Below are 27902 nucleotides of genomic sequence, written 5' to 3'. Positions count from 1 at the left end.
GCTTGCGGCCCACGCCGCGGTTTATTGGTCAAGATCACGCCGCGAGCGCTGATTGGCTGAGCCGGCGCCGACCCGGGCCGATCCTATTGGTGGAGGAGCCTCGGCCGATGCTCGGCTCACGCGGGAGGAGAAAAAGGGGCTGCCGACGCGGGATGGGCTTCTGGCTGCGCCCGCGGCGGGAGAGCTGAGGCCGACCGGAGGCCCCCACAGGCGGGTAAGGGGCGCGACCGGGCCCTCGGGGGCCGCCTCGTGTCGGCGGAGGGCAGGGGCTTGGGAGGCGGGAGACTGGGCGCGGCGGCCCGGGTCGGGGCTTACGGGCGCCGGGCTGAGTTAGCGCGGTACAGAGGGCATCCGAGGGCTCAGAGACACCCGGGGAAACTGAGGCCCAGAGAGGGGAAGAGACACGCCTCCGAGGGTCGCACGGCCGGCCGGGACTTGGCAGCAGAATCCAGCCGCGTCCCAGACTGCACGGGCCAGAGCTCTTTCTTTTGAGGGTGTCCCTTCGAGAGTCCCCCCCCCCAGCCTGATCCAGACGAATAGTCCCCAAGCCAGGTGCCAAGAAAGGATCGCTAGTTCCCCCGGGGCTAAAAGTAGCCCAGGAAGGTGAGCTGGGGACCTTGGGAACGGACTTTGAAGGGAGCGAGGGAGATGTGAGCACAGGATGGGGGAGGGTCATCAAAGTGTCCTGTTTGGGACCCCCAAACACTCAAGGCAGACAGGGAGGAGCATCCAGGTGCAGTGTCACCGAGAGGTTGGAAGGTCGGGGCATGCTTGGAGAATTCAAGGGGGCTCGTGCGAGGGTGTGGGCTAAAATGGGGCTGCAGAAGTGGAGCTGGCTGGAGGTCCGGGGACCCGCCCTCCTTAGCCAGCCCAGTGTCACAGAGCTCAGTGGCCCTCAGTCCTTCCCTGCTTCCCCTCCGGTCATTAGGGCAGTAATTGGGGGAGGCAGAGGACACAGCACAAGGTATTCGGTAAATAAAAGCGTTCACCAACCTTCTGCCCTTTGCCCTCTTCCGCTGCGAGCAGTGAGCCAGGTTCTAAACCTCAGAGCCTTTGTGACTCTCTGCGCGGCTCCCTTCCCCCTCTTAGCTAGCCTCCATTTTCTGTAAGTTCTACCCCTGAAATGCCCTCCACTGGGAAAGTAAGCTCTACGGGGGCAGGGGTCTTTGTTTTGTTTGCTGCTGGTACTCTGCTGCCTGGAGGTGAGGGGCCATTTTTGGGTGCTCAAGAAGTCTTGGTTGAATGATTGGTGGGTAGTCCCCCCGTTTGCTGCCTCTCACCCCTCTAACCAACCTACCCTGTGCTGCCAGCTTAGTCTCCCCAGTAAACAGCTCTGCTCAGATCCCTCCCCTTCTCTTAAACTTTCAGGTTCCCTCAGGAATAATCACAGTCCTGCCTTGGCTGTGTACCAGCTGTGTAGCCTTGGGCAGGTCACTTGACCTCTCTGAGCCTCCATTTCTCATCTGTTGAATGAGTCCGACGATGTATATGTCATTCAGCAGTTGGATGCTTTCTGGGTCTTAGTGGGATAATGTACTCATATGTACAAGGGCCTGACGTTTAGCAGGTCTAAAGGCGGCTGTCACTTCTTTTCTATGATTCGCTCCTGGCGTTTCCTTTACCTGGAGCGCCCTGAGCCTTAGACTTGGTTAAAGACTGTGGCCAGAGTGAACTTTTCAGAGCTCATATCTGATCAAAGTACTCACTCCTACTTACATCCCCAGGGGCTCCCATCTTCTGCCATGGTGGTCCCTGCTTAGCCTGTGGCACAAGTCCCTGCATGTTCCCAACCCTGCTCCAATCTTGCCTCATTACTCGCCGTGGCACAGCTTGTCACAGTTACCGGAACACATTGGTCCTCGTCCCTCCCAGGCCTGCTGGTGCCCTGGCTTTCAGGACACCCACCCCCGTTTGACTCGCTTCTTCCAGAGCTCAGCTTCGGGTCCATCCCCTTCAGGCAGGCAGCCCTGGCCCAGCAGCCTGCCCTGGGCTGTGGGTTTGTCCTCACCAGGGCATAGACGCTCTCCTGTGGGCCTCTGCTAACTCTGTCTCCCGCCCTAGGTGGGGAGCTCCTGAGGGGAGGTGCTGGGTCTTTTGCAGGTTCTGCTTGGCAGCAGCCAGAATCCAGCACGAGCCTGCAGCTGAGTGTCCTTTTGCAGTTTGCAGCCCTTTTACCCCCCCCCCCCCCAGGCTAGTTTGACCCTCATGGCCTCTTTGAGATGAACAAGAAAAACTGCCGTTAAACAGGTGAAGAAGCCTCGTAGACCAGCTGCACATTTCAGCACGTGTTCACTTGCCCGCATGCTCTGTTCCAGGCTCGTTGATGGCCCTGAGCACACGGAGGTGACCCAGATGCCGCGACTGCTGGGCTTCAAGTAAAGGACAGGGTGCTAAGAATTCAGATGGGAGCATCCTCAGGTGCTGAGGAAGCAACTCACCTTTCTTGGGGATGGGGACGAGGTCTCACAGAGGTGGCAGTTGAGCTGGGCCTGGGAGGGCGAGAGGGGAGGTATTCCAGGGAGAGGTAGCTAACGGCGTAAGTTAAAGCGTGCAGGCGTGCTGATTGGTTTCCCGGTGGCCACAAATTCGAAGCCAGGCAGAGGCCAGAATGGATCCTTCCCCGCTGACACGTTGATTTTGGACTTCTGGACTCCAGAACTGTGAGACGATCAGTTTCTATCGTTTTAGCCAATAGGTTCGTGGTACTTTGTTAGAGCAGCCCTAGCAAAGTAAGACAGCCAGGCCCCCTCCTCACTCTCTAGAGGTGACAAGTAGAGGTGTGCTGCTCAAACAATGCTCCAGCAATCCGTAGCAAACAAGCCTCTTGCAAAACAAAACCCAAAGAAAGCCTAGTTTGTCTCAAGATAGAGGCAGAGTCTTTTGAAATGGGTAAGTAAGAGTTTTGCCACTAGCCTGGCTATCTCTAGGGGTTCGGATAGTCAGGATCAGCTGAAGGAGGGAGGCAGAAATCTCACTGGAGACCTCCCCCGCCCAAACCTGCTATCTGACGTAGAACATCAAAACCAGCTCTGCGTGGGGAAAATCAGGCAACAAGCTGAGGACTTGTGAGAGTCGCACATCAGAAGCCTCGGGCCTCATGAATATACAGGCAAATTGTGTGCCTCCAGTCATCCATTGAGGGACACTGGGCTCACTTCCACCTTTTTCTGCTGTGAACATCAGTGTACGCATCTTTGGGGACATCTGCTTTCATTCCTCTCGGAGCTTCTCTTGGGCCCCGTGTGGTGCCACTAACAGAGCACGCTGCCAGCTGGAGCCCTTGCCCTCGGCCCCCCGTTTCTGCATGGGAGGAGCCCATCATTCTGGTGGGTGGTGCGTTGAACCTGCTTTCCCATCCTGAAACACGTGGGTAGTGCCCGGCTGAACAGGCCCCCCTGTGCTGAGAGGCGTTCTCACCCTGAAGTCCCCCAGAGATCTGAAGCAAAAGAGCCCCCCCCCCCCACCATTGGATGTTGTCATCCTTTACTTACCCCAGACAGGCTCTCTATTACTCCTTCTCTTTTCCCTGCTTCTTGTGCAAAGCCTAAGGCCGTGCGGGTGATGAAATCTAATCTCCAGCCTTAATTTCTGTTAAGGAAAGAAGAACGGGCTGCAGTAGTTTGGAGACAGCACTGCTGCTCTGCCTTGACGGAGGTGGGAGGGTCCTTTCTCCCACAGTTTGCTTGTGAGTCTCAGTCTGTCTTATTCCTTCTTTGCACCTCTGCCATCGCCCCTTGCAACACACATACGTTAAAAACCAAGCCCTTTTGTCTCTTCACTAGCTCATCTCTGGTTGTTGAGACAACCCCAGAAATGAGCCTTTGGGAGGAACTTGGCTGCCCATCTATTGCACTTCCCCACGGTGAATACACACCATGGCCTGTCCAGCATGGTGAGTGCCACGAGACGCGGTGACGGACAGGTGTCCTATGTGATATTGGGCATGACGCTAAGTGTTTGGGATGGTGGGATGTAGCACAAAGCCACTGTGCAGGTGAAAGGCTGAAGTCTTTCTTACAGTTCCAGATGGGAGAAGGCAGCCCCACAGGGCCACATGGGGTGTCTGCCCCCCCCCCCCCCCCAGGAGAAGGTAACTGCAAGTTGGAGCCGACAGCGGGGCTGGGTAGGGAGTGCAGGCTCCAGTGGCTTGGGTAGTTTGAATAATTCCACAGGCCCCAGAAGGAAGGGATCACCCTAGGTGCCTGGCATTGGGGTCCTCTGGCCATTTGGCTGTGTCACGGCCCAGGAGAATTCAGGCCCTGTGAGGGGAGCGGTTGGAAAGTGGACTTCGCGAAGGGGAGGCGACGGTTTTTAGCCATTGCCTCAAAACTGGATCAAGACAGCATTTTTGAAATGTTCTATTACAGCAGGACAGACCCCATCTCCACAGCTTATACGTCGTGGCCGGAGAGAGGAGGGCAGCATGGGAGGGCAGAGGAAGTAATGTGTGGGGGGTGTTAGCTGCCTTGAATGGGGGGCACCATGCCGAGGGCTTTGCAGGCATCTTGTTTAACTCTATTTAGTCCTCACGGTGACCATTCGAGGTCATTCATTTTACAGACAGGGAAGCACAGGCTCCCATAGGGCTCCCAGTGGGTACGGGAGAGGGCTGGGATTTGAACCCAGGCTCACGAAGTGAACTGACTGCACTGAGAAGAGAGGCCTGAGCTTCTCTCTCTGTTTTGTAGGCGATGAGGGTAAGCAGAGGCTTCCGGGCCCAGCACCCCTCAGAGGGTGGGCTTGCCGAGCCTGGTTAGACGTGCCATGGGATCCTGTGGTCCAGGGGGCATGAGACGGTAGCTGCCAAGGCACACACTTGTCACGGTCATGCCGTGACTCCCTGCCAGCAGAGACTGTTGGTGGGGTCAGTTGCCAGATATGGGGGATCTCCTTCCCCCGTGGATGCCATCCGCCCTCCCATTTCCTGGTGCTTCTCTGAGGATCTGGGGAAATGGAGTAAGAAGCTACCTGTGGGAACACATGACTAAAGCACCACTAGAAAAAAGAGCCAACCTGTGTGTCCCCCAGCCCATGAAGCTCCTACATCTTAGATGGGTGTGTGTGTGTGCGCGCGCACGTGCATGCTGGAGAGCGATGGGGGAGGGAGTCTGCGTGTGTGTGTGCATAATGGAGTCATTCATCCAGCCAACACATGTGGGCCCCCGTGTGCCAGGCCCTGGGCATCCTGCCGGAGTTAGAGCCGCGAGCAAGACAGACCCAGAACGCACAGCAGATTCTGTCTGCAGGATTTTGGTGCAAGGGCCCAAATCCCTGCTCCTGAGCTACTTTGGTCCTGATACACCTTAACTTCAGATGAGGCCCATCACCCAGGCCAGAGCTGCTTGGGTTAAAGGGAGGGATGGGGTGAGCAGAGAGTCTTAGGGGACTCTTGTTTATTCATGGTGTGCATTCTAAAAATGCCTGCAACAGGTGAGGTTTTCAGATACATTTCCTTGGGAATTATGATTTCAGAAATATGTGTCCCCAAATGGCTCCATCAGATTTTGAGTGTCCTGACATCCATTTCAAGGCGCTTCGGCTTTGGACACCTCATGTAACTGTGCATTGATTCTTACAGGGACTCATGATCTCGCCCATTTGCTCCAAGAAGGGGAGGGGGGGCAAAGCTCCAGGGACCTGTGAGTAAGCAAATCAGCCACTACCCAGAAGGCAGAAATGCAGGACAAGATGCGCCACAGCCAGAAATCAAACTGCACTTTCTGCTTGCCGTTCAGTATAGTGGGTACATGAAAGGAGGAGCAAATCATAAGGGCCGTCATAAAGGCATGGCCTGGTGTCATCCCCAGATGTGAGCCTCTTGGGGGTCCCCACCATACTCAGCCTAGCCAGGGTGGCTTTTGCTTAAACAGCCAGGAGAGCACCATCTTGTCCTGTGCCCTGCTATCACGAGCACATGAGTCTGTTTTTGATGGGGAAATTGAATGGCAGCAAAGATCACTGGTTTGAGCCGATGAACAGTTTGTGATAGAGCCAAGACTGGAGCGCAGGCCTTTGGGCTGCCCAGGTCTCTGGTTTTTCCCACTGCACTGCCAAGCCTTAACAATCAGTTCTATAAATAGAGCGTACAGTGGGGAAAAGCTACGAAGCAAAAGTTGTCTGAGTTGTAATTGATGAATGTGGAGGTTGAGCCACCTTCCGATTCTGCCTCTAGGCCGGGTGTGTGTTGGGTGTGTTTTAGGCCCAGCTCTGCCCCTTCCCTAATTGAGCATCCATGTCACAGCTTTTCATCAACTAGCGATCATGGTGCTAATGTGTGAAAACTCAAAGGGGGACGGCATCCACACCAAACGCTAACAGCTGAAAGATGTTTTCGTTTGTTTATACAATGTAAATGTCTATTTCTAAATATATCTTCAGGAAGAGAAAAGCTGATCACATACAGGACCATATTTTGAGCAGAAATGGACCAAGAAGTTGGTGAGCAAATGGGAGACCAGGTGAAACAGATAGATGTGGCAGGAGACGTTCCAAAAGTAAGTATTGACACAGAGAATGTTAACCAAAATCAGGGAAGGGGAAGGGTGAACACACATCAGCATGCCAAGGATATTTAATTTGTGGATTAAAAATCGCATTTAGTACATATATTCAATCAACAATGTATTTTTTTATGTAAGAGGTATATCTTTCAGATATATCAGTTACCTGTTGCTGTGTAACAGGCAACATCAAAACCTAGCGGCTTAGAACAACATTGATTTGCTCATGATTCTGCAGTTCGAGCTGGACCCAGTTTGGGGGTCCTTGGCTGGTCCTGCACCCCACTCATGCAGCTGCCGTCATCTGGGATCTCCTGCAGGGGGTGTTCCCAGGTGGCCTCGCTCACATGACCAGCAGTAACTGGTGGCCGTCAGCTGGGTGCCTTGGGTCCCCTCCACGTGGCCTCTCGGCCTCCAGTGGGCTAGTCTGGGCTTCCTGGCGTGGTGGCAGAAGCGTTCCCAGAGGGCAGTAGCAGCAGTTGTAAAGTGTCCCGAGGCCTAATCTCAGATCTTCAAAGGGATTTCAAGGAATTGTTGGGTCCAGTGGTTTTCAGACCCCAAGTTGGTACTTCACATAGATCTGTAAAGGTTCGTTTTGATTTACTTGTAATGAATTTTAACCATTTCAGAAATGTACTTACATCGTGTTAAAATGTGTTTATGTCAAATGTTAATAAGTGGGCCACCCCATCACCCTGTTTTTGGTATAGAACTCAGAGTAAAGCTTCCTTTGGGGCCTCTGTGCAGTTGAAGGTTAACCTGAATTTTTGGTGTTCAGACAGATAAGCAGAGCCACTGGCCATCTGCCTTATCTCTGTACGTTGGAATTTATTGATCCTCAAAAACGAAGAAGAAAATTGAGAATTCAAGGGTTCTATCTAACTGCCACTGTCATCCAGTTTCCAATTTTTGCATTCTTCAAAATAACCTTTGTTCTTTCTCATTGATTGACTTTATAGGAAGTAAAAGTTATAAATTTAAACAACTGAAATTTAAAAGGGTAATGTTCCAGTTTGCTAATGCTACCGTTTTGCAAAACACCAGAAATGAATTGGCTTTTATAAAGGGGGTTTATTGGGTTACACAGTTACAGTCTTAAGGCCATAAAGTGTCCAAGGTAAGGCATCAACAATAGGGAACCTTTACTGGAGAAAGGCCACTGGTGTCCAGAAAATCTCTGTCAGCCGGGAAGGCACGTGGCTGGCATCTGCTTGCTCCCAGGTTGCATTTCAGCCCCTCTCTCAGCTCCTGTGTGCTCTCCAAAATGTTGCTCTTGGGGCATTTTGTCCTCTCTTAGCTGCAGCTCTTCCAAATGTCACTCTCAGTTGCTCTGAGTCCCTCTGTCTGTGAATTCCTTTATATGACTCCAGTGATGCAATTAACACCCACCCTGAATGGCTGGGGTAACACCTCCATGGAAATTATCCAATCAAAGGTCTTGCCCACAGTTGATTGAGTCACATCTCCATGGAAACAATCAAAGCATTCCAATCTAATCAACACTAATACATCTGCCCCCACAAGATTACATCAAAGAACATGGCCTTTTGGGGGACATAATATATCCAAACTGGCACAGGTAACTTATCTCTTATCTATGCATTCTGCATAAAATCTCTGAAAAAAGGGTTCCACTGCTCAGTACAAAGCAAAACAAGGTTCAAAAAAGCCCAGCAGCCTAGACCATTCTCTTATCTCAAGATTATAATACAATTAAATTGGTTTGTCTAGATGGCTTGTTTGCTTATTCTTAAATCCCCAAGGCATTGATTTTCTAACTTCCCTCAGTAACTCATTTGTGAGTCTCGCTACCCATTTCTAGTCTGGAGTTTCATTCTTAATTGTTAATAAGTATTCTCTCTTGTCCTCCGTGCCCGCTTCCCTGCCTCATTTCTCGTGGCCATGGAAAGTAAGTAGTTTTTCACTTCATCTTCTTAATGCCTAGCATTATAGATCAAATAAAGAACATCGTCCCATTGCACATTTGACTCCTCTGGGATAAAGTCGTTTTGATTCCCATCGTTAACAAAGCTCTCTATAAAACAGCCCTGGGCCCACTTGTTCCAAGCAATGTTGGTGCAACATTCCAGCGTAATAGAAGAATCCATGTCACGTTATTAAAGCGTAAAGCACTGATTAGCTACATTTAAAATCATAAAATGAAATTGTACTGGACATAATAGCAAAGTTAGATCTTTTTGAAAAAAATTAGACTTAGCCTTTTGAAACAGCTGTAACGAGAGGTCAGGTTATAGGAAAAAGAATCGGGAGCCTTTTGGTTTGCCATCAAAACATCTGTAGCTCTGACCCTCTTTGGGCTCAGCCAAACTTTGAGTAAAGCAGGAGAAACCAGGCGAGGAGGCTCTGGGTTACTCAGAAGAACTGTCGTTTGCCTGAAAAGCCGTGTTGGGGTTGCAGAGAGAAGAAAGGGATTGCTGCAAAGGGGATCAAGTGGGATTTTGGGCCATGCACTGAGGTCAGTTATGTGAGTAGATTATGTAAGAGCAAAGTACGCTAAAGTTCCAGGACCATCTCCAGGTGGGATGAGTGGATGCCAGAGCAAAAATGTCACTCCAGACAGGACACCCAGAGTGAGAGGGAGACAGTTGTGAAGGCATCTGGCCCTGAAACTGCTCGAGTCCCCTGAACATCTTCATTGTGGACGTGTTTAAAGGATAAGTAGGGGAGGTTGTTCATTCCGTTTTTCATCGGGACCAGAATGTCTGTAAGATCTTTAATTTCTGCACCCCTAACTTTGATTTCCTATACATGAGCTAAGGAAAATGGGGGGCTGTCATCAAGGAAACCCAGAGATGGTGTTAGAAAGATCCTAGGGAGGGGGCACGTCACAGATCCTCCCCGGGAGCACTTACAGCCAGCTTATGCAGCGTGGGGCAGCCACAATTTTGCACTGACTCCCTGGAGTCAGAATGTCTTAAGTCCGTGCATTTGCTGCTCTGTCCTTCCATTATACTCAGTTGCTGCAGTTCCAGTTAGGGTTGGAATTTGGCAAGGAAATTGTGCATGCTGCATAGGCTGAAATGTAAACCCTGGCAGAGAAGGGGGAGCAGAACCCTGAGCCCGGGTGGTTAGCAGCTTTCTGGTGTTTGAAGTGCAAACTATCAATTGGGTGGCCTTTCTCTTTTCTTTTCTTTGCCTTAGAAGTAAGTGCCCAGGGATCAGATATCGGAACTAGGAGGTATCACTTTTTTCTTGGATTGTCCAGTTTTGATCATAGGTGGTTTAATTTCAACAGTGCCCCCTTTTCCTTTCACTAAATCTAGATCATGTATTTTGTCATCAGATCCAACCAAAATCCATTTCCATGCCATATGCTCTCTCTCTTCCCTCTTGACTGATCCTAGGAGAGGAGATTGCCACTGGCGATGGAACACCAGAGTTTTAAAAAGCTTCAAGCTCGGCTCGAAAAGAGTTTAAGACAAACTCCCGCACACATTTACCTGCCATTTCACTGATTCATGGCATGTCAGTGTTATAACTTCCTGCTGTCATCACGTGTTCTAACCCTGCCGTCCCTCTCTCTGCAGGCCAAGAAATGCACGGTGATCGGAGGCTCTGGATTTCTAGGGCAGTACATGGTGGAAGAGTTGCTGGCGAGAGGCTACGCCGTCAATGTATTTGATATCCGGCAAGGGTTCGATAATCCCCAGGTGCAGTTCTTTCTGGGTGACCTCTGCAGCCAGCAGGTAACAGCCATCCAGCCTTGCCTGATCTCCCACAATTCCCAAAGGGAAATCGTATGACCTCCCTGACTCAAAGTCCAACCAATGGCTGTTTCGATTTTTTTTTTTTCGAGAGGCTTAAAAGTTAGGCCACAGTGTGCCAGCCCCTACTCTAGGGTGTATAACCCAAAGTGCAATTGCTATGCCATGGGGCATTCATTTTTTTTTTTATTGAAAGATAACTTACAGTTTTAGTTTCCTAGGCTGCCGTTTTAGTTTCCTAGGCTGCTCAAGCAAATATGATGCAATAGGATAGCTTAAACAGTGGGGATTTATTAGCTCATGGTTTTGAGGCCAGGAGAATTCCAAATCAAGGCATCATCAAGGTGCTGCTTTCTTCCCAGAGACTGGCGTTCTGGGGCTGGCTGCCGGTGATCCTTGGCCCCGGGTTCCTCTGTGACACAGCAATGTACATGGCACCTTCTCCCAGCCCCTCCTTTCTCTTCTGGGTTTCATTGAATTTCAGCTTCTTGCTTCCCATGGCTTTCTCTCTGAGTTTCATTCTTTTTATAAAGGACTCCAGTAATAGGATTAAGACCTGAAGTAGCCTCGTCAATAGGTCCTGCCTACAATGTGTTTGCACCCACAGGAATGGATTAACATTAAGAACATGTTTTTCTGGGGTACATACAGCTCCAAACCACCACACTCACATACCATAAAATTCACCGTTTTAAACTGTACGGTTCGGTGGTTTTTCATATATTCACAAGAGTTGTGCAACCATCAGCATCAACTAATTTGAGAACATTTCATCACTCCGAAAAGAAGCCCCATTCCCTGTTCCCCCTAATCCCTCCAGCCCTAGGCACCCACTAATCTCCTTTCTGACTATATAGATTTGCCTATTCTGGTCATTTCATGTAAATGGAATCAATCAAAGGATAGTCTTTTGCCCTGGCTTCTTTCAGTGAGCATAAGGTTTTCAAGATTCATCTGTGCTGTAAGGGTGTTTGTAGTTGGAAATATTTTAGATTTTGCCTGATAGCTCCACAAAGCTGCTTTATCAGTTTTGCAGTCACACCAGCCGTGCGTTAATGTCTCTATGGCTCCACGTTCTTGCTGACACTTAGACATTTTGGTTATGCCATGCGCCTCGTCGGTGGTTGGAGATATGTGTCCCGCACAATCAGGCAACTGGGCATTGTGCTCTCTATTGACAGACGTTTGGGTTTCCTCCTCCGAAGTACCTGTCAGTGACCACTGTCCCTTTATCTTTGGGGTCACCTCCTCTTCCTTATTGATGTGTGCTTCGCTTCTGTTTGGGGTGCCGATCCCCTCGTGTGTCTCGTGCATTGGGGGCAGCTTCCCTCAGCCTATCGCTGGGCTCTCGCTCTTGGCCTCGGTGTCATTTGCAATACAGTCGTTTTCTATTGGGAGCTGAGGACCCTCCCTCCTCCGCAGTCCTGTCCACGTCACAGCCGCTTTCTCTCCCATGTCACTCATGCCTCTGGACCTGGAGGTGGGTGGAAGTCTTCCTTGCTCGTCATTGCCACTTCCAGAGCATTCTCCCTCATTCTTGCCCTTATCACCCTCCAACTTTGAAGACTGTTCCATCAGACAGTACTCCCAATGCCCTTCCTTGCCGCATTCCTCCACGGCCAGGTGACCCCACTCATGCCTTGGTGATTTCACCTCCCATCCTGCTTTTTGGTGAGTTCCACGTGCACGTAGATGGCCCTCCTGGTACCAATCTTGTCCTCTGCTTCCTGTTCATATCATGGACCTCAACCCAGTCATCACCCATAAATGCCACCATCTAATGCGTCAACTCGAACGGTCCTTTGCACCCCCACCCCCAACCCAGACTTTCCACTATCCCTCACCCCACTCACGTCCTCACATCCTCACATCCTCACTGCCTTTGACTCCACGGTCTGCTTCTCATGCGTAGCCCTCACCCCCTTCTTTGCTCATATTTTCCAGGGTAAAACTCCAGCCCTGGTCAAATCCAAACGTACCCCTTCCTTGTGAGTAGCTGGGCGGCTCAGTGCGGCTGGAGAAGGAAATGCCACCTGGCTGGGTCTTAGCTCAGGTGGCCCCTGGGTCCTGTCTGTGCCTGAGCCTCTGCCCTGCTCCGCCCTAAGGCCTGTGCTCTGGCGCTGGCACTAGCTGGAGCCCGGCTCTTCTTCCTTACCCAGAGATGCCACTCCCCAACTGTCCCCAGCTCTCCCACATCAGCAGTTTGGTCCCCCATCGGCACACAGACCTGCTGCAGCATCACCCGTCTTAACAAATCAAAACAATCAAACTCCCCAGACACCGCACCCTACTGCCGCCACTGCCCCATTTCTCTGCACCTGTTTCTGGTGGAGCTCAAAGGGCCGTTTGTACTCACCACCTCGGATTCCTTCCCTCTGGTGTCCTGTGAAACTATTCCCATTGGGTTCTCACCCAACAGCCCCCGTCAGATCCTTCAGGGACCCTGAGGTTCCCAGAGCCAGTGGTTGAGTCTCCGTCCTCATCTGACTTGCCCCTTTATCGATCCCTCCCTCCCTCCTGGAAATACTTCCCTGCGCTTGTCCTCTGGGATGCCACACCCTCCCATTTCTCCAGCCACCTCACTGGTCGCTCCATCTCCTTATCGTTGTCATTTGTAAACTTTGCTGTCTCCAGGGCTTGGTCCTTGGAGCTCTCTGCTTCTCTGACGGCCCTCTGCTTCTAGGTGATTTCATCTAGTCCCGTGGATTCCACACCATCTAGAAGCAGACAAACTCCCAACTTGGTGTCTCCAGGCTGGAGCTCTGCCTGACCTCCAGACTGACACCATCTCTGTTTGGGTGTCCACTAGACGTTCTGAACTGCACAGGAGCTCCTGGTTCCCTGCTGCGAGCCCACCCTGACCCCCATAGATCTGCTCCTGTAAAGTCAAATGTGCTCCCCACCGCTTTCTGATTCCTTAGGCCCAAAATCTTGCTTTCATCCTCAGTTCCTTTCTCACTCATACCCTCCATCCCAAGGAAGGGGGGAGAAGTTGCTGCATCTGGCAACTTCTGTCCACTTCTTTGGCTGCCACCCCAGTCCAACCTGTCACATAGATGTTTGCCATCCCCTCCTACGTCATGTCTTTGATTCTACCCTGGCCCCTCAAGCCAGCTGCCAGAGGGACCATTTAAAAGCCTAAATCAGCCCATCCCATCTTGTTGAGAGTAAAATGACACCCACGGGACCCTGTGCCCTCTGACCCCGCTACCTCTCTGGCTTCACTCCCCCTCCCCATCCTCCCCAACTCTTGCTCTGCTCCAGGCACAGTGGCCTGCTTACAGCTCCTCAAACTCACCAACCAAGTTTCTGCCCCAGGACCTTTGTACTTGCTGCTGCTTCCACCAGGAATGCTCTTTGCAAACCACAGGGCTCGTTCCCTAACTTCCTGTAAGTCTGACCACCCTATGCTAAATGGCAAGTCGCCCCCCTCCCCTCCCATCTCCCTTACTCTGCTTTATTGCCTCTGCATAACACTTGGCCCCAGCTGATGGACTTCATATTTGCTGATTTATTTTTCTTTCCCTCCCCCAGGACATAAGCTCCCTGAACACAGGGGTTTTGTCTTCTCGAAGACAAGAATCCGTGGCAAACTTGAACTTCCCTCCAAACTGTTCCCCCAGTTCTGTGCCATTGTGGCTGGTGTTTTATTTCCAGCATTGCTCGAAGGTGCTTTCACCCACCCCGCCAGCCACCCGTTCCTGTAGTCAGCAGGTGCACACTGAGTGCGTCCTGTGAGCCAGGTGCTGGGTGAGGCACTGGGAATGCAGCCATGAGCCAAACTGCCAGAAATCCTGGCCTGCCCTCACGGAGCTTACTTTCCAGGGGGCAAGGCAGGGTAGAGAAATTAACATGAGGTATTGATATGTGCTAGTTAAGAAAATGAAATGGGATAGAAGACTAGAGGATGATGGGGGAAGGCTGTCTTGAGATGTGGTCCTCTGACCACCGGGGGTGAGGGGGTGATGTTTGAGCTGAGACCCAAGTGGGGGCTGGGAACAGCAGGTTGCAGGGGTGAGGGGTCAAGGGTTTGGGGCGTGTTCACTTGAAACGCTTCTCCCATATGCACGTGGCGGTGTTGAGGAGACAGCTGGCTGTGCTGTCTGAAGCACCAGTGAAATCGCCAAGGAAGTGAGGGCAGAGGGGCAGAGAAGCAGCACCCCTATCTGAGTCCCGGGGCTCTCGGGAGGCGGGAGAGCAGGAGCCAGCAAAGGAGACCGAGAAGGGGTGGCCATTGCGCGAGGTGGGGGGAGTCCAGGAGAGTGTGGGGCCCAGGACACCAGGTGGAGAAAATGGGCTGAAAAGACATCGAATGGTGTTGATCAGGCAACCATCATGAGATCCAAGGAAGGAGTCTTGGAATTGGCAGGAAGGCGATCTTGAGGTGGTTGCCTGGGAGTGCTGGGAACAAACACCGGCTTGGTGGGGTGTGAGAGAAATGGGGGTGAGATGGAGACAGTATAGGAGATTCTTTTGAGCAGTTTTATCGTGATGGGAACAGAGAAACCGGCCAAGGAGGCCTTTGTATGCTAGTGGGAGAGCAAAACGTTGATGCCGGAGAAGGTTGCTGGGACAGCTCCTGGAGCAGATCCTCACGTAGGAGAGGGGAGGACAGGACAGTGGGAGCTAGTGGGATCTAGTGGGGTCTCTTTGTGGCGTTGGCCAGAGAGGGGAATCCAGGCGGAGGGAAGGCAGACACACGGGCAGCTTGCCAGGTGTTCCAGTTTGCTAATGCTGCTGTTTGCAAAACACCAGAGATGGATTGGCTTTTATAAAGGGGGTTTATTTGGTTACACAGTTACAGTCTTAAGGCCATAAAGTGCCCAAGGTAAGGCATCAACAATAGGGTACCTTCACTGGAGGATGGCCAATGGCGTCTGGAAAACCTCTGTTAGCTGGGAAGACATGTGGCTGGTGTCTCCTTGCTCCCAGGTTGCGTTTCAAAATGGCGTTCTCCAAAATGTCATTATCAACCACCAACAGCCATCTTCAAAATATCTCTGTAAGCTGCAGCTCTGAGGTCCTTCTATTTGTGAGCTTTTATAAGACTCCAGTGAACTAATCAAGGCCCACTCTGAATGGGCAGGCCACACCTCCATGGAAATAATTCAATCAGAGGTCACACCCTAACCAAAGGTGTCACTCACAGTTGGGTGGGTCACGTCTCCATGGAAACAACCTAATCCCAATACCCCAGGACACTGGATTAAAAGATCATGGCTTTTTCTTGGGGGACATAATATATCCCAACTGGCACACCAGGTTGCATTGTGGGAGGGTGAAAAAACTTCTCTGCTGCTTATTTCGCTACTGAGCATGAGGAGCAGAATGGGGTGTTAGGGGTTGGAGGAAGACAGGGTGGGAGAGCAGCTAGACCAGGGAGACGGTAGTGGGGTGTCCGGGCGCTGCTGAAGGATTTGAAGGGAGGTGGGTCAGCAGGGGGTGGTGTTCTCCAGCTGCTGGGGTATGGGCACGGGGAAAGGGAGAGCCACACTCAACCAGGGCCAGGGTTTTGCCAGACAAATCTGACCAAAAGACAGAGGGACAAGGGGGTGCAGGGTGTGGCAGGGAGGGCCTTTCTAACGGCGAGTTTGAATAGTCCGTGCTGAGATCCCACACCATGCTTGGCCGAATTCTTGCCTCCTCAGTGCTCCTCGTGTCCCTCTTCTTGCTTCCAGGTTCCTCTTTCTCTCACTGAAGTGTTTCCCTCAGAGTCCCACCGGCCACTATCTCTCAACTCTCCAAGCCTTGTGGGCCTGAAAGTGTCTTTATTTCACCCTCAGTTGCAGACACTCGCTTGGCTGGGCGCAGACTTTTAGTTCGGTTCACGCTGGTGTGCTGGCTGGTGACTCGTAGTCGGACCCTTACTGCTTTGTAGGTCACGTCTCTTTCCGTCCCCTGGCTTTTAGGAGTTGATTTTTCACACTTTACAATCTGTAGAGACTCCGTCTACATCCAAGTTTTAGTTTTCTTTTCAAGTCTCACTCGACGCCTGGCATCTTTACTCATGGCTGGAGAACTCCTCAAATACTGACTACCCCCATGCTGTCTTCTCTCCCTTTCTGGGAAGCCTCACTGACACGATGGTGGAGATTTTCACTTTGTCCTCTGCGTTTAGCCTCGCTTTATCCCTTTGTACTATTTTATAGGCGATGTCTTCTGTTCTGCATCCCCTCGTGGCCAGTCTTGTTTCATCTTTGCCCCCCACTCCATGCTCAGATTATTTTGAAGCCCATCCTAGAAACCATATAATTTTGTCTAAATATTTCAGTATTTGTCTCTAAAAGATAAGGCTCCTTATAAAAAAAAAAAAGACCCACAGTTTCATGCTCCAACTTTCAAACCTAAATAACATTGACAATAATTCTTTAGTATCCAGCCAATGTTCAGATATCCTTCCTTCTGTGGCGTTTTTTGTGTTGTTTTTTTCCGAAGAAGAATCCAGACAAGGCCAAGATGTTGTATTTAATTGGTATGTTTAAGACTCTTTCATAGGAGCCCCTTCGTGTACTTTTTTTAGCTTCAGTTTATTGGTTGAGGGAACCCTGTTTATTGTCCTATAGCATTTCCCATTTCAGATTTTGCTGGTTGCATCCCCATGGAATCGAGCACTTGGCATGTGGCTAGTCCGAGCTGAGATGTGCTGTAAGTGTGAAAATACACACTAGTTTCAAAGACAGTACAAAAAAGAAAAAAATAGAAAATATCTCATTAATAAACTTTAAATCAATCACATGTTGAAGTGATAATATTTGGGATATATTGTATTAAATAAAATATATTAAAGTTACTTACCCCTCTTTGTCCATTTTTTTCTCCTTTTTTTAAATGTGGCTACCACAAAATTTAGTTACATCTGTGGCTAATATTGTTTTTCTATTGGATGCAAGGGTTGATCTGATACTGGGTCATTTTTTTCCCCTGAAGCAGCACAGATTGAGTCCATAGTAGCAAGAAGCAGACTTAGTACTCAGATTGTGGTTTCTGCATGCCACTTATATATGCATGCCACTGCATATATATTAAAAATATATAAATAAAGGGGATCCTATAAAAGAGCCTTAAACATATCAACCAAATGCAACGTCTTGGTCTTGTTGGATTCTTCTTTGGAAAAATGACGACGACACAAAAAACACCACAAAAGGAGGGATATCTGACCACTGGCTGGATACTAAAGAAATGCTACTGCCCACAGAAGGAACCGGGGCCCCTGGGAAAAAAGCCTATTGCGGGACTCCAGGCCAAGGGGAATAGAGCGTGAGTCGGGGACATTCCCTTAGAAAGTGCTCGAAACCCAACAAAAGGACACAGGAGCCAGCTCGAGAGACTTGGACTGGCCAGACGTGGGGCATTTTGAGCATCAAAAAAGATAAGGACAGTGATGGATTATAATACATTGAATAAATAAAGAATCCACAAGTCCACAGAGGTACTTAAAAGAAATATCAAGGGGAGGAGGGTGTGCTATTTTACAGAAGAATCCAATTAATAAATGTAAAAGCAGAGTTAGGATGTCACCTTGTCACAACCAGGGCACTAAGTGTCCCAGGCAAGAATCATCAATCAAGGCTGAAATGATTGAGTGGAAGGTTGTTGGGGAGCAAGATATACACCCCAGAGATTACTTATTCATTACTGAGAGGGAAGGTACCTTTCTGATGGCCAGAATCTGGCAAGTGCCACCTTAAACCAGGTGACCGCACTTAGCATCCCCAGCAGTGGGGCCAGCTGCCACCATCTGCCTCCTGGAAGTGATGTCTCACCCACCTGAATCCTTTCCCTGAATCTAATCATGAGGAAACAGACTAATCTAAGTCAGGGGACCATTTATCAAATAGCAGACCAGGACTCGAGAAATGGCAAGGCTATGAAAGACGGAAAAGAACAGATGGGGGGATTATTCTGGAATAAAAGACGAAAGAGACATAATAGCTATGATTGGTTCCTGGATCCAAAAATAAAAATGACTGTAAAAGAACATTATTAGGACAATTGGGGAAATTTGAGTATAGGCTAATTATTGGATAATAACTTCGTATCACTTAAATTCTTTGTGTGCGATCAGTGTTTGGTGGTTATTTAGGAGCATGTCTTTGTTCTTAGGAGACGCCTGGGGAAATGTTTAGGGGTGAAGTGGCATGATGCCTACAACTTACTCTCAAATGATTTAAGGAAAAAAAAAATTATATGTCTTCATGGATATACAGAGAGAAAATTGTTGCAAAATATTAATAATTGGTGACCCTAGGCACATAATTCTTCCTTGGTTAGTGCAAATATTTGCACCTTAGATTAAGTGCTTGATTGTTTCCCTTTATTTACCAAGCTTCAGAAAGAATTGCTGTTCTTACTGGCAATCAGATTGTCCCTTTTTCAAGGTGGCTCTTGCGTCTCTCTAACATGACCCGAGTAGTCTTAGATAGCTCCGTTCTGATAGGACAAGATGTTCCTGGCTCATGTTGTGTGTTTCCTGTCCCAGATCTGCAATCAGCCATTTCTCTCAGGAGCTGTACTTCATTCAGCAGTAAATTAAACCCCTCCTTTTCGGTTGCCATATTATGCCCAGCTTCACAGGAAGGAATATTCCTGTGTATTGGCTCTTTCCGCTGTTTTTAACAGTGTGGTACTTTTCCATGGTTCATAATTTTTATCCATGAGCTCACTTTTCCCTAAGAGTTTTACCCCTCAGGTGCCCTGAATTATGCCCCTGCCCCGGGGGTAGAGACTTGTGTCACCTCTGTCTGGATCCCACAGGCTTCTGCCCCTAACTAGCTTTTACTAAAGACCGGACAACGGGCCCACCTACTTCCGTATCATTTGGATCTTTTACAACAGGAACGTATTTCTGTATTGATTGTACAATTATAAAAGGGCAGGGGCCCTCCGAGCCACGAGCTGGGGAATGGGACATGACAAGGCTGTTTAACCTGCCTAAAGCGGGATGATATATTTATATATATATTTTTTGTCTTTGTTTTCTTCTCCAGGATCTGTCCCCTGCTCTGAAAGGTGTTAGCACAGTTTTTCACTGTGCGTCACCCCCACCGTTCAGTGACAACAAGGAGCTCTTTTACAGAGTGAATTACATTGGCACCAAGAATGTCATTGAAACTTGCAAAGAGGCTGGGGTTCAGGTAAGGGGAAAGCCGGGACGAAGTGCCTTTGGGAACATAGCGTGGGAGGATGGGGGGACGTTGCCCTTGCCTAGCCAGGGTTGCTTCCTAAAGTATAAAGATCTTAGAGATTCAGCCATAGGAATCCCTAGGTGACGTGATGGCCCACTCGTCATGGCCAGTTGAGTTATAATATTCTAACTGCATACAAAGAGGTGGTTGATTATTTTACTGTGAGGCCATCCGAGAACCCAAAGGCCTATTCACGAGTCTCTGGTTCAAGAGCTACGACACAGAGATGTTTCTTATATTTTAAAAGAAAAGCAAACTGTGTTTACTCTTGGCCAATGGAAACCTCTTATAACTCAGACCTGACAGGATGTGAATTTCCCCCACACCGTAGGTTTGCTGCATTGTCATAAATCCTGGTTCTCAGAGGCACCAGCTTCTGTGTGAAATAGCTCCTGTCAGCCCAGCACCCCAGACTCGGTGACATGTGCCACAGATGCTGTGAAATGAGAGAAGAGGCCAAAATGAGCCAGGAAGTTTCTCTCCCAAGAATCTCCCCTCAGACTGTTGGGCAGCAAGACTGGCCAGGGAGAGAGCTCCTCCGGGCTCTGCGCAACCCCTTACCCTTCACAGTTTGCAAGACGCTTGTCCATGCAATTATCACTTCATCTGCTCCCTCATTCAGTAACCAGAGGCTACTAATATCCCCTAACCGGTGAGGAAGCTGAGCTCCGGAGGGGTTAGGTGACATCTCTGTGCTGGCAAATGGAAGAGGTAGGATTTGAATCAGAACTTCTGGTAAAAGACACTGCTGCTGTTTTGTGAGTGAAATACTCCAGGCACACAAAAAGAACAGGAGAATAATGAGGCACCCGTGCACTCATCACAGAGTTTAAGAAAACAAAATGACCATTTTTGAGATTTATCCATCTTGCTATAGGCAGCTCTAGTGCATTTGCTGAAGGGGCAAAATAGCTTGGCGGATAAGGGTGCAGGAATGGATTTGTGTGTGTGTGGTGTATTTAAAGGAATGTTTCTCAACACCGAGATCAAAAGGTTGCTTTGTGTATTTTTTTTTTCTGCAAGTTTTAAAGCGTTGCTTTCCATGTTGAAGGCTTTAAACCACCAGGAATTTCTATCTGTATGTGGAGTGACACAGAGACCTGGTGGTTTGCCATGTGGCAATGCTGACTGTGTGAGCCATCATTTCCCCACCGTGAACTGCCGCTGAGCTCTGTTCCGTGCCTATCCTTGTGCCGACACGCTCTGTCTTAATTAAGAAAGCCATTTACTGAGTCCCAGTCTCTGGCCGGGCAAGTCATCTCCCCAGTCATGTTCTCCAAAATTGTCTTGCCTTTGCCTTTCTACATACATTCTAGGTCCTTGGTTAATACCGTAATTGCACTGAGCCTAGAGGTAATTTTGGAAAGAGTTGACATCTTTCCAGTATCAAGTTTTCCTACCCATAAATAGGGGATATCTCTCCATGTATTGATATCTCTTTAATGCCTTTCAGTAGAGTTTCATACCTGACTTCCTAAAGGTTTTACATGTCTTTTGTTAAATTGATTTTCTTTTGCCTTGTTTTTGCTTGCTGTTTAAAAACCATCTCCCTTCCATTGTATGTGTATACCACATAAAAAAAAACATCTCTTATATTGCATTTTTAATTGTTGCTAATGCATAGAAGCACAGATAATTTTTGTAGACTGATTTTGTGCTCAGCAACTTTTCTGAACTCTTATTGCCCTAATTTTTTCTGTGTATTCACCTCTGTTTTTTGCAAATAATAACAGTTTTGTTTCTTTGTTCCAATCATTGCACCTTTTTATTTGTCTTATCCTGCCACTCTGGTAAGGCCTTCCAGGATGATGTTCCAGAAAAATGTAAAGATAGGATCCAAGCTACTGGTGTTTGATGTTGGATGAGCTGTCCTTAGCCGGAGGGCTGGAATAGCATTGCTCAGGGTGTGTGTGTGTCTGTCTGTCTGTCTGTCTGCATGTGTGTGTTGGTATCAGAATCACCAGTTGTAGGTTATGTGAATATATTTCAATAAAATTGCATAAAAAAAAAGAATCACCAGTGGCCTTTTTCAAACAGACATCTCCCTGGGAGTCTGTTGTGTCCTTTGGGTGTGTTGGGAGAGAAGAAAATGTAAGCTCCCCCATTTTCGAACGCAGCACTGTAATGGGTCTGGAATCTACGTGGCTGCCCCTGATGGTGACCTCTGGCTTAGAGAGTGAAGTCAGGGCCGCCTTCCACCTGTGGGAGGTGAACAGGTGCTGTTCATAAATAACTGTCAGACCATTTCATAGTGCTCATTCCTGATGCCTGTTTTTCTTTACAAAATCTTCCTTTCTTCTCTGCCAGAAACTCATTTTAACCAGCAGTGCCAGTGTCATCTTTGAGGGCGTCGACATCAGGAATGGAACCGAAGACCTCCCGTACGCCACGACGCCTATCGACTACTACACGGAGACTAAGATCTTGCAGGAGAAGGTAAGTCCGCAAGAGCCAGTTGACCAAGGTCCTTAAGACAGATGGTTATGAACCCAGGAGATTTGTACCCTCTGGGGCCTTTGTACTTAACTGGCAAAGTAAAAACTGTGGATGAAAATAGATTTTAAAAGTAACAAAAGAATAGCTAACACTGATGGGACACTTTGTGTGGCCAGACACTACTCTGAGCCTCTGATAGGAAGTGCCTTGTCTAAACATCCCAACTGTCCCATAAGGTGGGGTTCTGTTACTGTCACCATATTCCCAGTGAGGCCATTGATGCACAGCGAGCTTCCGGAACCTTCCCGAGGCTGTGCAGCCAGTGGGGGGCTGAAGCCAGGCTTCAGAATCCACCAACCTCTGCGCCATGTGCAGCCTTCCTCATTCAACTTGGGCAGACAGCGTTGCCAAGGGACCACGTGCCTTTGCCAGTGTGGCCAACAGTCTCAAAGGATGCCCTTTTCCCAAGGGTTTGCAGCAGATTGCACCCACTTAGATTTCCTCTTGCAGCGAATGCATATCCAACCAGAGTTCAGTGCCTAAGTAGCATTATTCCCCCTGAGAACCAGTTGCGTCCCATTTGTTTGCCTTTACTCCAGCTCAGAAAACCCCGGAAGTCATCCATAGGGAGATGAGGGGTCTTTCCCCAAGCCTGGGGCTGGGGGCCTGTTGCCAGGCTTCCCCACCTGCTCCTCAGATGCTCAGATTCCTCCCCAGAGCACCAAAGCCCCCTCTGAGCCTGCAGTGACCCAGCTTCTCCCAGGGGCCCTGCACACGTCCCACCCGAGGTGCCAGGACCTCCCAGCCACTGGGCTCAGGAGCTCCGGACGGCAGCCTTGGCAATAAGCAAAGCCGGTCGCCAGCTCCATCCTGTTGATCAGTCCAATTCCCACCCTCTCTTTAGCAATAGTGGTGAGTCTTGGTAGAGGCCATTTGAAGACTTATTTATAAGTCATTTCCCCATTTGACATGGGCCCCGGGGCCTGGCGGGAAGAGGAGGGGCAGCTGGGAATCAGGAAGAGCTGCTGCGCTCACTGATGGAAAAAAAAAAAAACAGGCTGCTTCTCCCTTTGGGGGCAGTGCTGATCATCATAAACTCAGTCAATGAGTAACTTCAAATTGCTGTGACCGAAACACATGTGCGAATCTTGTGAACGTTGACTAGAAAATCCTCAGTGACGTGGCATCAGAATTACCCTGCTTACCTGCCATATCCTTGGCTAAACAGTTGGCGTGGATCATCCCGTGCAACCAGCACACAGCCCCCTGTCAGGGCAGGTACCTTTATGAGCCCCCTTTTTATTGACGGCATAAGGAATCTTCAGGAAGTTGGACAGTTGTTACTTTTGAGGCACAGCCTACTTGTCTGCACTTTCAGCTCCTGCGTTCTGGTTCACCCGGTAAGGGACACAGCACAGACCTTTGTGTCTTCCTTACAGTAGTTGAGGGGAGTGATGGCTGCTGCTTTGGGGGCACTTCCCGGGGAAGGGGCTCTGCTCTCGGGCTTTCCTTGTATCAGAGCCTTTTCCTAGGATGAGATCCTCAGGACTGACCAGGACAGCCCAGAAGTGGTGGAAGCCGGCAGTCAGCACGTTGCGCCTAAGCAAGGTGCCCCTTTTGTAGCTGTTACCTCCCCGGTGGCCTGTGGTCTTCTCCACAAGCCGCTACCAAGGGAGGTCTGCCCCACACCATGTTCATGTGCATTCTGGTCTCTGAACCCAAACCCAGGGCTTTGTAGTTGCTCTGACTGGTTCCTCCCCAGCTGTCCCTCCTGTCCCTCCTCCCCCACAGGCAGTCCTCAGCGCCAATGACCCGGAGAGCAATTTCTTGACTGTAGCCATCCGCCCTCATGGCATTTTCGGCCCAAGGGACCCGCAGTTGGTCCCCATCCTCATCGAGGCGGCAAGGAACGGCAAGATGAAGTTTGTGATCGGGTGAGTCGGCCCACGGCAGCGCTGTGCTCTGAGGTTCTCCCACGTTCATCCAGCACCTTGTCAGGGCCCGGGCAGCTCCGCACCCCTTCTGGCATGACCTTCACGGTTGCCCTCTGGGGAGATATTTGTGTCCCTAGTTGGAGACTGAAACTAGGCCCAGAGGAGAAGGGATTGGCCAGGGGTCTCCACTCACTGTGTCTCGGAAGGCAGGTGGGTGTGTGCTTTCATTTCCTTCTTCTCTCTTTCCTCTTTTTCTTGCTCCCTCTTACCTCTGCTACCCTGTCTCACCTCTGAGTACCACTTTAAGGGATTAGAAAGAGACTGGTAGAAAAATGTGAGACCAGAGCAAGGCATATTTGGCCTTGAGGAGCTGCTGCCCCCATTGGAGCCTGGAGCAGACGCCCCACCACCCAACCCCCAGGGTGGGGTGGGCACCGACCTCTCAGACTCATTGGCTGGTCCCCCCCATTCCCCCACCCCTGAGGGCCCCGGACGTCCTGGCCCACTCAGCATTATGGGCATCCAGACATGGCAGGGGCTGGCGTCGCCCAGCAGGGAGCAGCCCTTCAAGCCCCTCTCAGATGCCGGGATTGAGCTGTGCCTTCTGTGCCTGCAGAAACGGGGAGAACCTAGTGGACTTCACCTTCGTGGAGAACGTGGTCCACGGCCACATCCTGGCCGCAGAGCACCTCGCCCAGGACGCAGCCCTGTGTGGGAAGGTAAGGGGGTTGCAGCCGTCCTGCCACATCCTGCCCCAGCACGTTTGCCTATCTTCAAATTAATTCTCCCCGAGGCTGGGTTTGTTGTCAGATTGCTTTAGAGGCACCAGGTGCTGAGTCAAGCCCTTCGGGTGGGGAGTGCTGTGTCACCACCCACCATAGTGTGACGGAAGGATACTTGTCCTTACACCAAGATAGCTCACCCCACAAGTCCACCAGCATCTCCATTTTTCACCCATCACCCACCAAGCCCTCTCCTCTCATCCCTCTGGAATCTCCTGGTGTTTGCCCGTTTGGCCCCAGGGCCCATGACTTCCCCGGATCCTCTCCTAGCTCTGGAATCCCTCTCGCTGCTTTAGCCTTGTTGTCCTCCTGAGCCTTTGCTCATCTCCATTGTAACCTTTGGGGTGGTCTAGAACAAATGCACCCAGGAGACTAACAATTTACCCACCCGACTGCAGTCCTAACTTCACTTCCATCCTGACCCTTGGATGAGACTTTCTCTCATCTTTCCCGCCCAGCGTCCCGGCGCTTTCCTGCCATAGTCATCAGGTACGTGCGGGCCTGGAGATTCACCGAGTGAGGAAGCCCACTCTGGAGCTTCCCTGCAAAATTGCCAGGGCAGGCAGGCGGGTAGGGAGCTGCCACCGGCTCCCCAAACCCTCAGTCCCGGGCTGAGCCAGCAGCTTTCCGTGGCTGCACTCAGAGGCCCATGCAGCCTGCTCGGTGCTCCGGCTGGGAGCCTCTCTGACCCCTCCTTCTCTCCCCAGGCCTTCCACATCACCAACGACGAGCCCATCCCTTTCTGGACATTCCTGTCCCGCATCCTGACCGGCCTCAACTACGAGGCGCCCAAGTACCACATCCCCTACTGGGTGGCCTACTACCTGGCCCTCCTGCTGTCCCTGCTGGTGACACTGCTCAGCCCCATCCTCCAGCTGCGGCCCACCTTCACGCCCATGCGGGTGGCGCTAGCCGGCACCTTCCACTACTACAGCTGCGAGCGGGCCAAGAAGGCCATGGGCTACCAGCCACTGGTCACCCTGGATGAGGCCATGGAGAGGACCGTGCAGAGCTTCCGCCACCTGTGCAGGGTTGAGTGACACGCCCCGGGGACCCGGCTCTCTCCTGGGTGCCTAGGACTCCTGCTCAGTGACGAGAGCACCCCAGTCCCTGCCGTGGCTGTGAGAGCAGCAGAAGCAGCAGGCCTTCCTCCTTTCTCGGCCTGGAGTGGGATTTCTTAAAGCAAGCAGCTTCACATTCTCCAGTTGTGCGTTTCTCTCTCCTTCCCTCCCTCCCTCCCCCTACCCCCACCCGGGTTCCTTGTCACTTAGCCCACCTTTGACGCCTCCTGTTTAGTTCCTGGCTAGTCTGTAATCCATATGCAAGGGAGGAAGAGTCAGCAAATTAGCCATTTGCTGATTGAAGATGAAGCACTAGACACATTTCCACTGAGGCCAGTACTAGAGCAGAAAGTCGCTCGGCTCAGTTTAAGGACCCCGTTTTAAGAATGCCCCAGAAGAGAAGCAGAAGCTAGACATCCCTGGGTGGGACTTCAGGGGTACATTCCATGTGTGCACACACAGACTTGAAAAACCCTCTCAGCTGTTAGGAGCTGAAGCAACTGATCGCTCCTGTCCCCGGGAAAAAAACCCGCTAGTTGCTCAGTTCCTCACACGCTTCCAGACTGTCCCCCATCCCATCAGCGTGTTTTGTTTTCTCATAAAACATTCTTTTGCGTGCCCGTTCCCCTTTCTCCCCAGCTGTTGTTGCTTCGGTGGGGTGCACTGGGCTGCTGGGCCCGGGGCTGGGATGACTCCTGCTACCAGGGGGCCTCCAGCCTGCTGAGGTCTGACGTGGGAAAGTCTTTATGGCGTTCAGCCTGAACCTCCACAAGATGATGCAGAAAGGGCTACTTCCCCCCTCCTCACACTCAGGCCTTCTGGGGCCATTTCAGAGGAACGAGAGGCTGCTTCCAGCGGGGGCTGCCAGGGAGGTTTCCATGGAGGGGGCGGCAGTCTTGGGTTGGACCTTTGAAGGATGGATAGAAGCCCACTGGGTGCAGGTCCCCAGTTGGCGTTTCTGGCTAAGGAAGTGGCCTGAGTGGTAGCTTGGAAATAGGAGAGCAGGACCCAGGAAGTTCATCAATCCTGAGATCCACTTTTTCCCACCCTTCAATGGCTCTGAGGCCTGAGTGCATCTCTTAGTCACTGGCATGTCAGAGCTAAATAAGCAGTGTTTGTCTTTCTCAGTGGTACGTAAAACAGTTGATTCAATGAAGCACAGAAGTGCCCAGCCTGGCCTGGGGTGGGGTGGGGTGGGGGGCAGGGCCCCAACAGGGCAGGAGTGCCAACACCAAGCTAAGGGGCCTGAGGTTTATCCTGTAGACCTGGGAAGCCGTTGACAGCTTAAGCACTTGAGGGTAAGAGGATCATTCTGGCTGCCCGAGCCGTGGTGAGCAGTGGAGAGATGAAGCCTCTGTTGGGGGCATCTGGAAAGGAGTCCAAGCCCCAAGCTTGCTCTCCTGTGGGAGAGGACGAGAGGGAGGCACCCAGGACCTTGAACCAGGGAAGACATGGCTAAACCAGGACGAAGCTGCACCAGCCCCTTGCTGAGGCAAGGACCCCAGCCACCCTCAGCGCCCACCTGCCAGCTTCCTTAGAAAACCACTTCTAGCTACCCTGACAGGAGATGTCCCTCATCAAACTCAGAGCCCTTCAGCCCTGTCTTCTCCCTCGGGGTGCCACTCTGCCCTCATTTTGTTCACCCACATGCTACCTGTGCATGCTGGCCCCGGGCTTTGCAGAAACTGTCATTCTGGATGGGGCCTCACACCTAAACATGGCATCACAAACCGTCTTCTGTGCCCAAAGGGAAAGTGCGGGGGGCTGTGAGCAGGGGCTGGGGTTGCAAGTTCCCACCCCTGAGCCCCAAGCTGGCTGCTGGGTGCCCTCCCTGCCCAGCGAGTCTCGCCACTCCAAGCTCTTCCCTGGGAGCTTGTCAGAAAGTCCAAACTAACGGCCCCCACTCCAGACCTACTCAACCAGAAACCCAGCACTCCATGTTAACCAGCCTTCCAGATGGTTCCAGACCACCGGAGTAGCCTCTCACCAGGTCATCATGTCCACCTAGAACCTTACCTCAGTCACTGCAAGACAACTTGCTCCCACTCACACCATCCCACTCGTCCCTTTCCTGGCTGCTGACGGCTTGTGGCACACGTCCCAAAAATGGTGTCCTGCAGCACAGACCCTAGGCCAGCGCCCCTCTACTCTCTGGCAGAAACAGGGCCTGGGAAAGGCCGTTCCCACCCCGGTGACAATGACCTAAGTGTAGGCCTCGGGTCAGGGGTTCTGGGCCACTTCTCACCCAATCTCTGCCCCTGTCCAGAGGTTCCTCC

At 50.9% G+C, this 27902-nt stretch overlaps 1 protein-coding gene across 4 annotated transcripts; it reads left to right on the top strand.

The window, feature by feature from the left end:
* Positions 1-94: 94 nt before the first annotated feature.
* Positions 95-25765, top strand: NSDHL (NAD(P) dependent steroid dehydrogenase-like). 4 transcript variants are annotated; one of them, XM_037821838.1, is made up of 9 exons: positions 180-214; positions 3597-3685; positions 6379-6494; positions 10049-10207; positions 19216-19362; positions 21721-21849; positions 23641-23783; positions 24400-24502; positions 25273-25765. In XM_037821838.1, exons 3-9 carry the CDS (start codon positions 6423-6425, stop codon positions 25603-25605), a joined length of 1086 nt encoding a protein of 361 aa, XP_037677766.1. In that variant the 5' UTR covers positions 180-214; positions 3597-3685; positions 6379-6422; the 3' UTR covers positions 25606-25765. The 4 variants fall into 4 exon arrangements, with proteins under 4 accessions (XP_037677765.1, XP_037677766.1, XP_037677768.1 ...); XM_037821837.1 differs by lacking the exon at positions 3597-3685 and having other exon boundaries at positions 95-214; XM_037821840.1 differs by lacking the exon at positions 3597-3685 and having other exon boundaries at positions 192-210.
* Positions 25766-27902: the final 2137 nt, after the last annotated feature.

This window comes from Choloepus didactylus, chromosome X, assembly GCF_015220235.1.
Source record: "Choloepus didactylus isolate mChoDid1 chromosome X, mChoDid1.pri, whole genome shotgun sequence".
Taxonomy (NCBI): Eukaryota; Metazoa; Chordata; class Mammalia; order Pilosa; family Megalonychidae; genus Choloepus; species Choloepus didactylus.
Note: the sequence above shows the minus strand (reverse complement) of the source record. Positions and strands in the feature narration are given on the sequence as shown.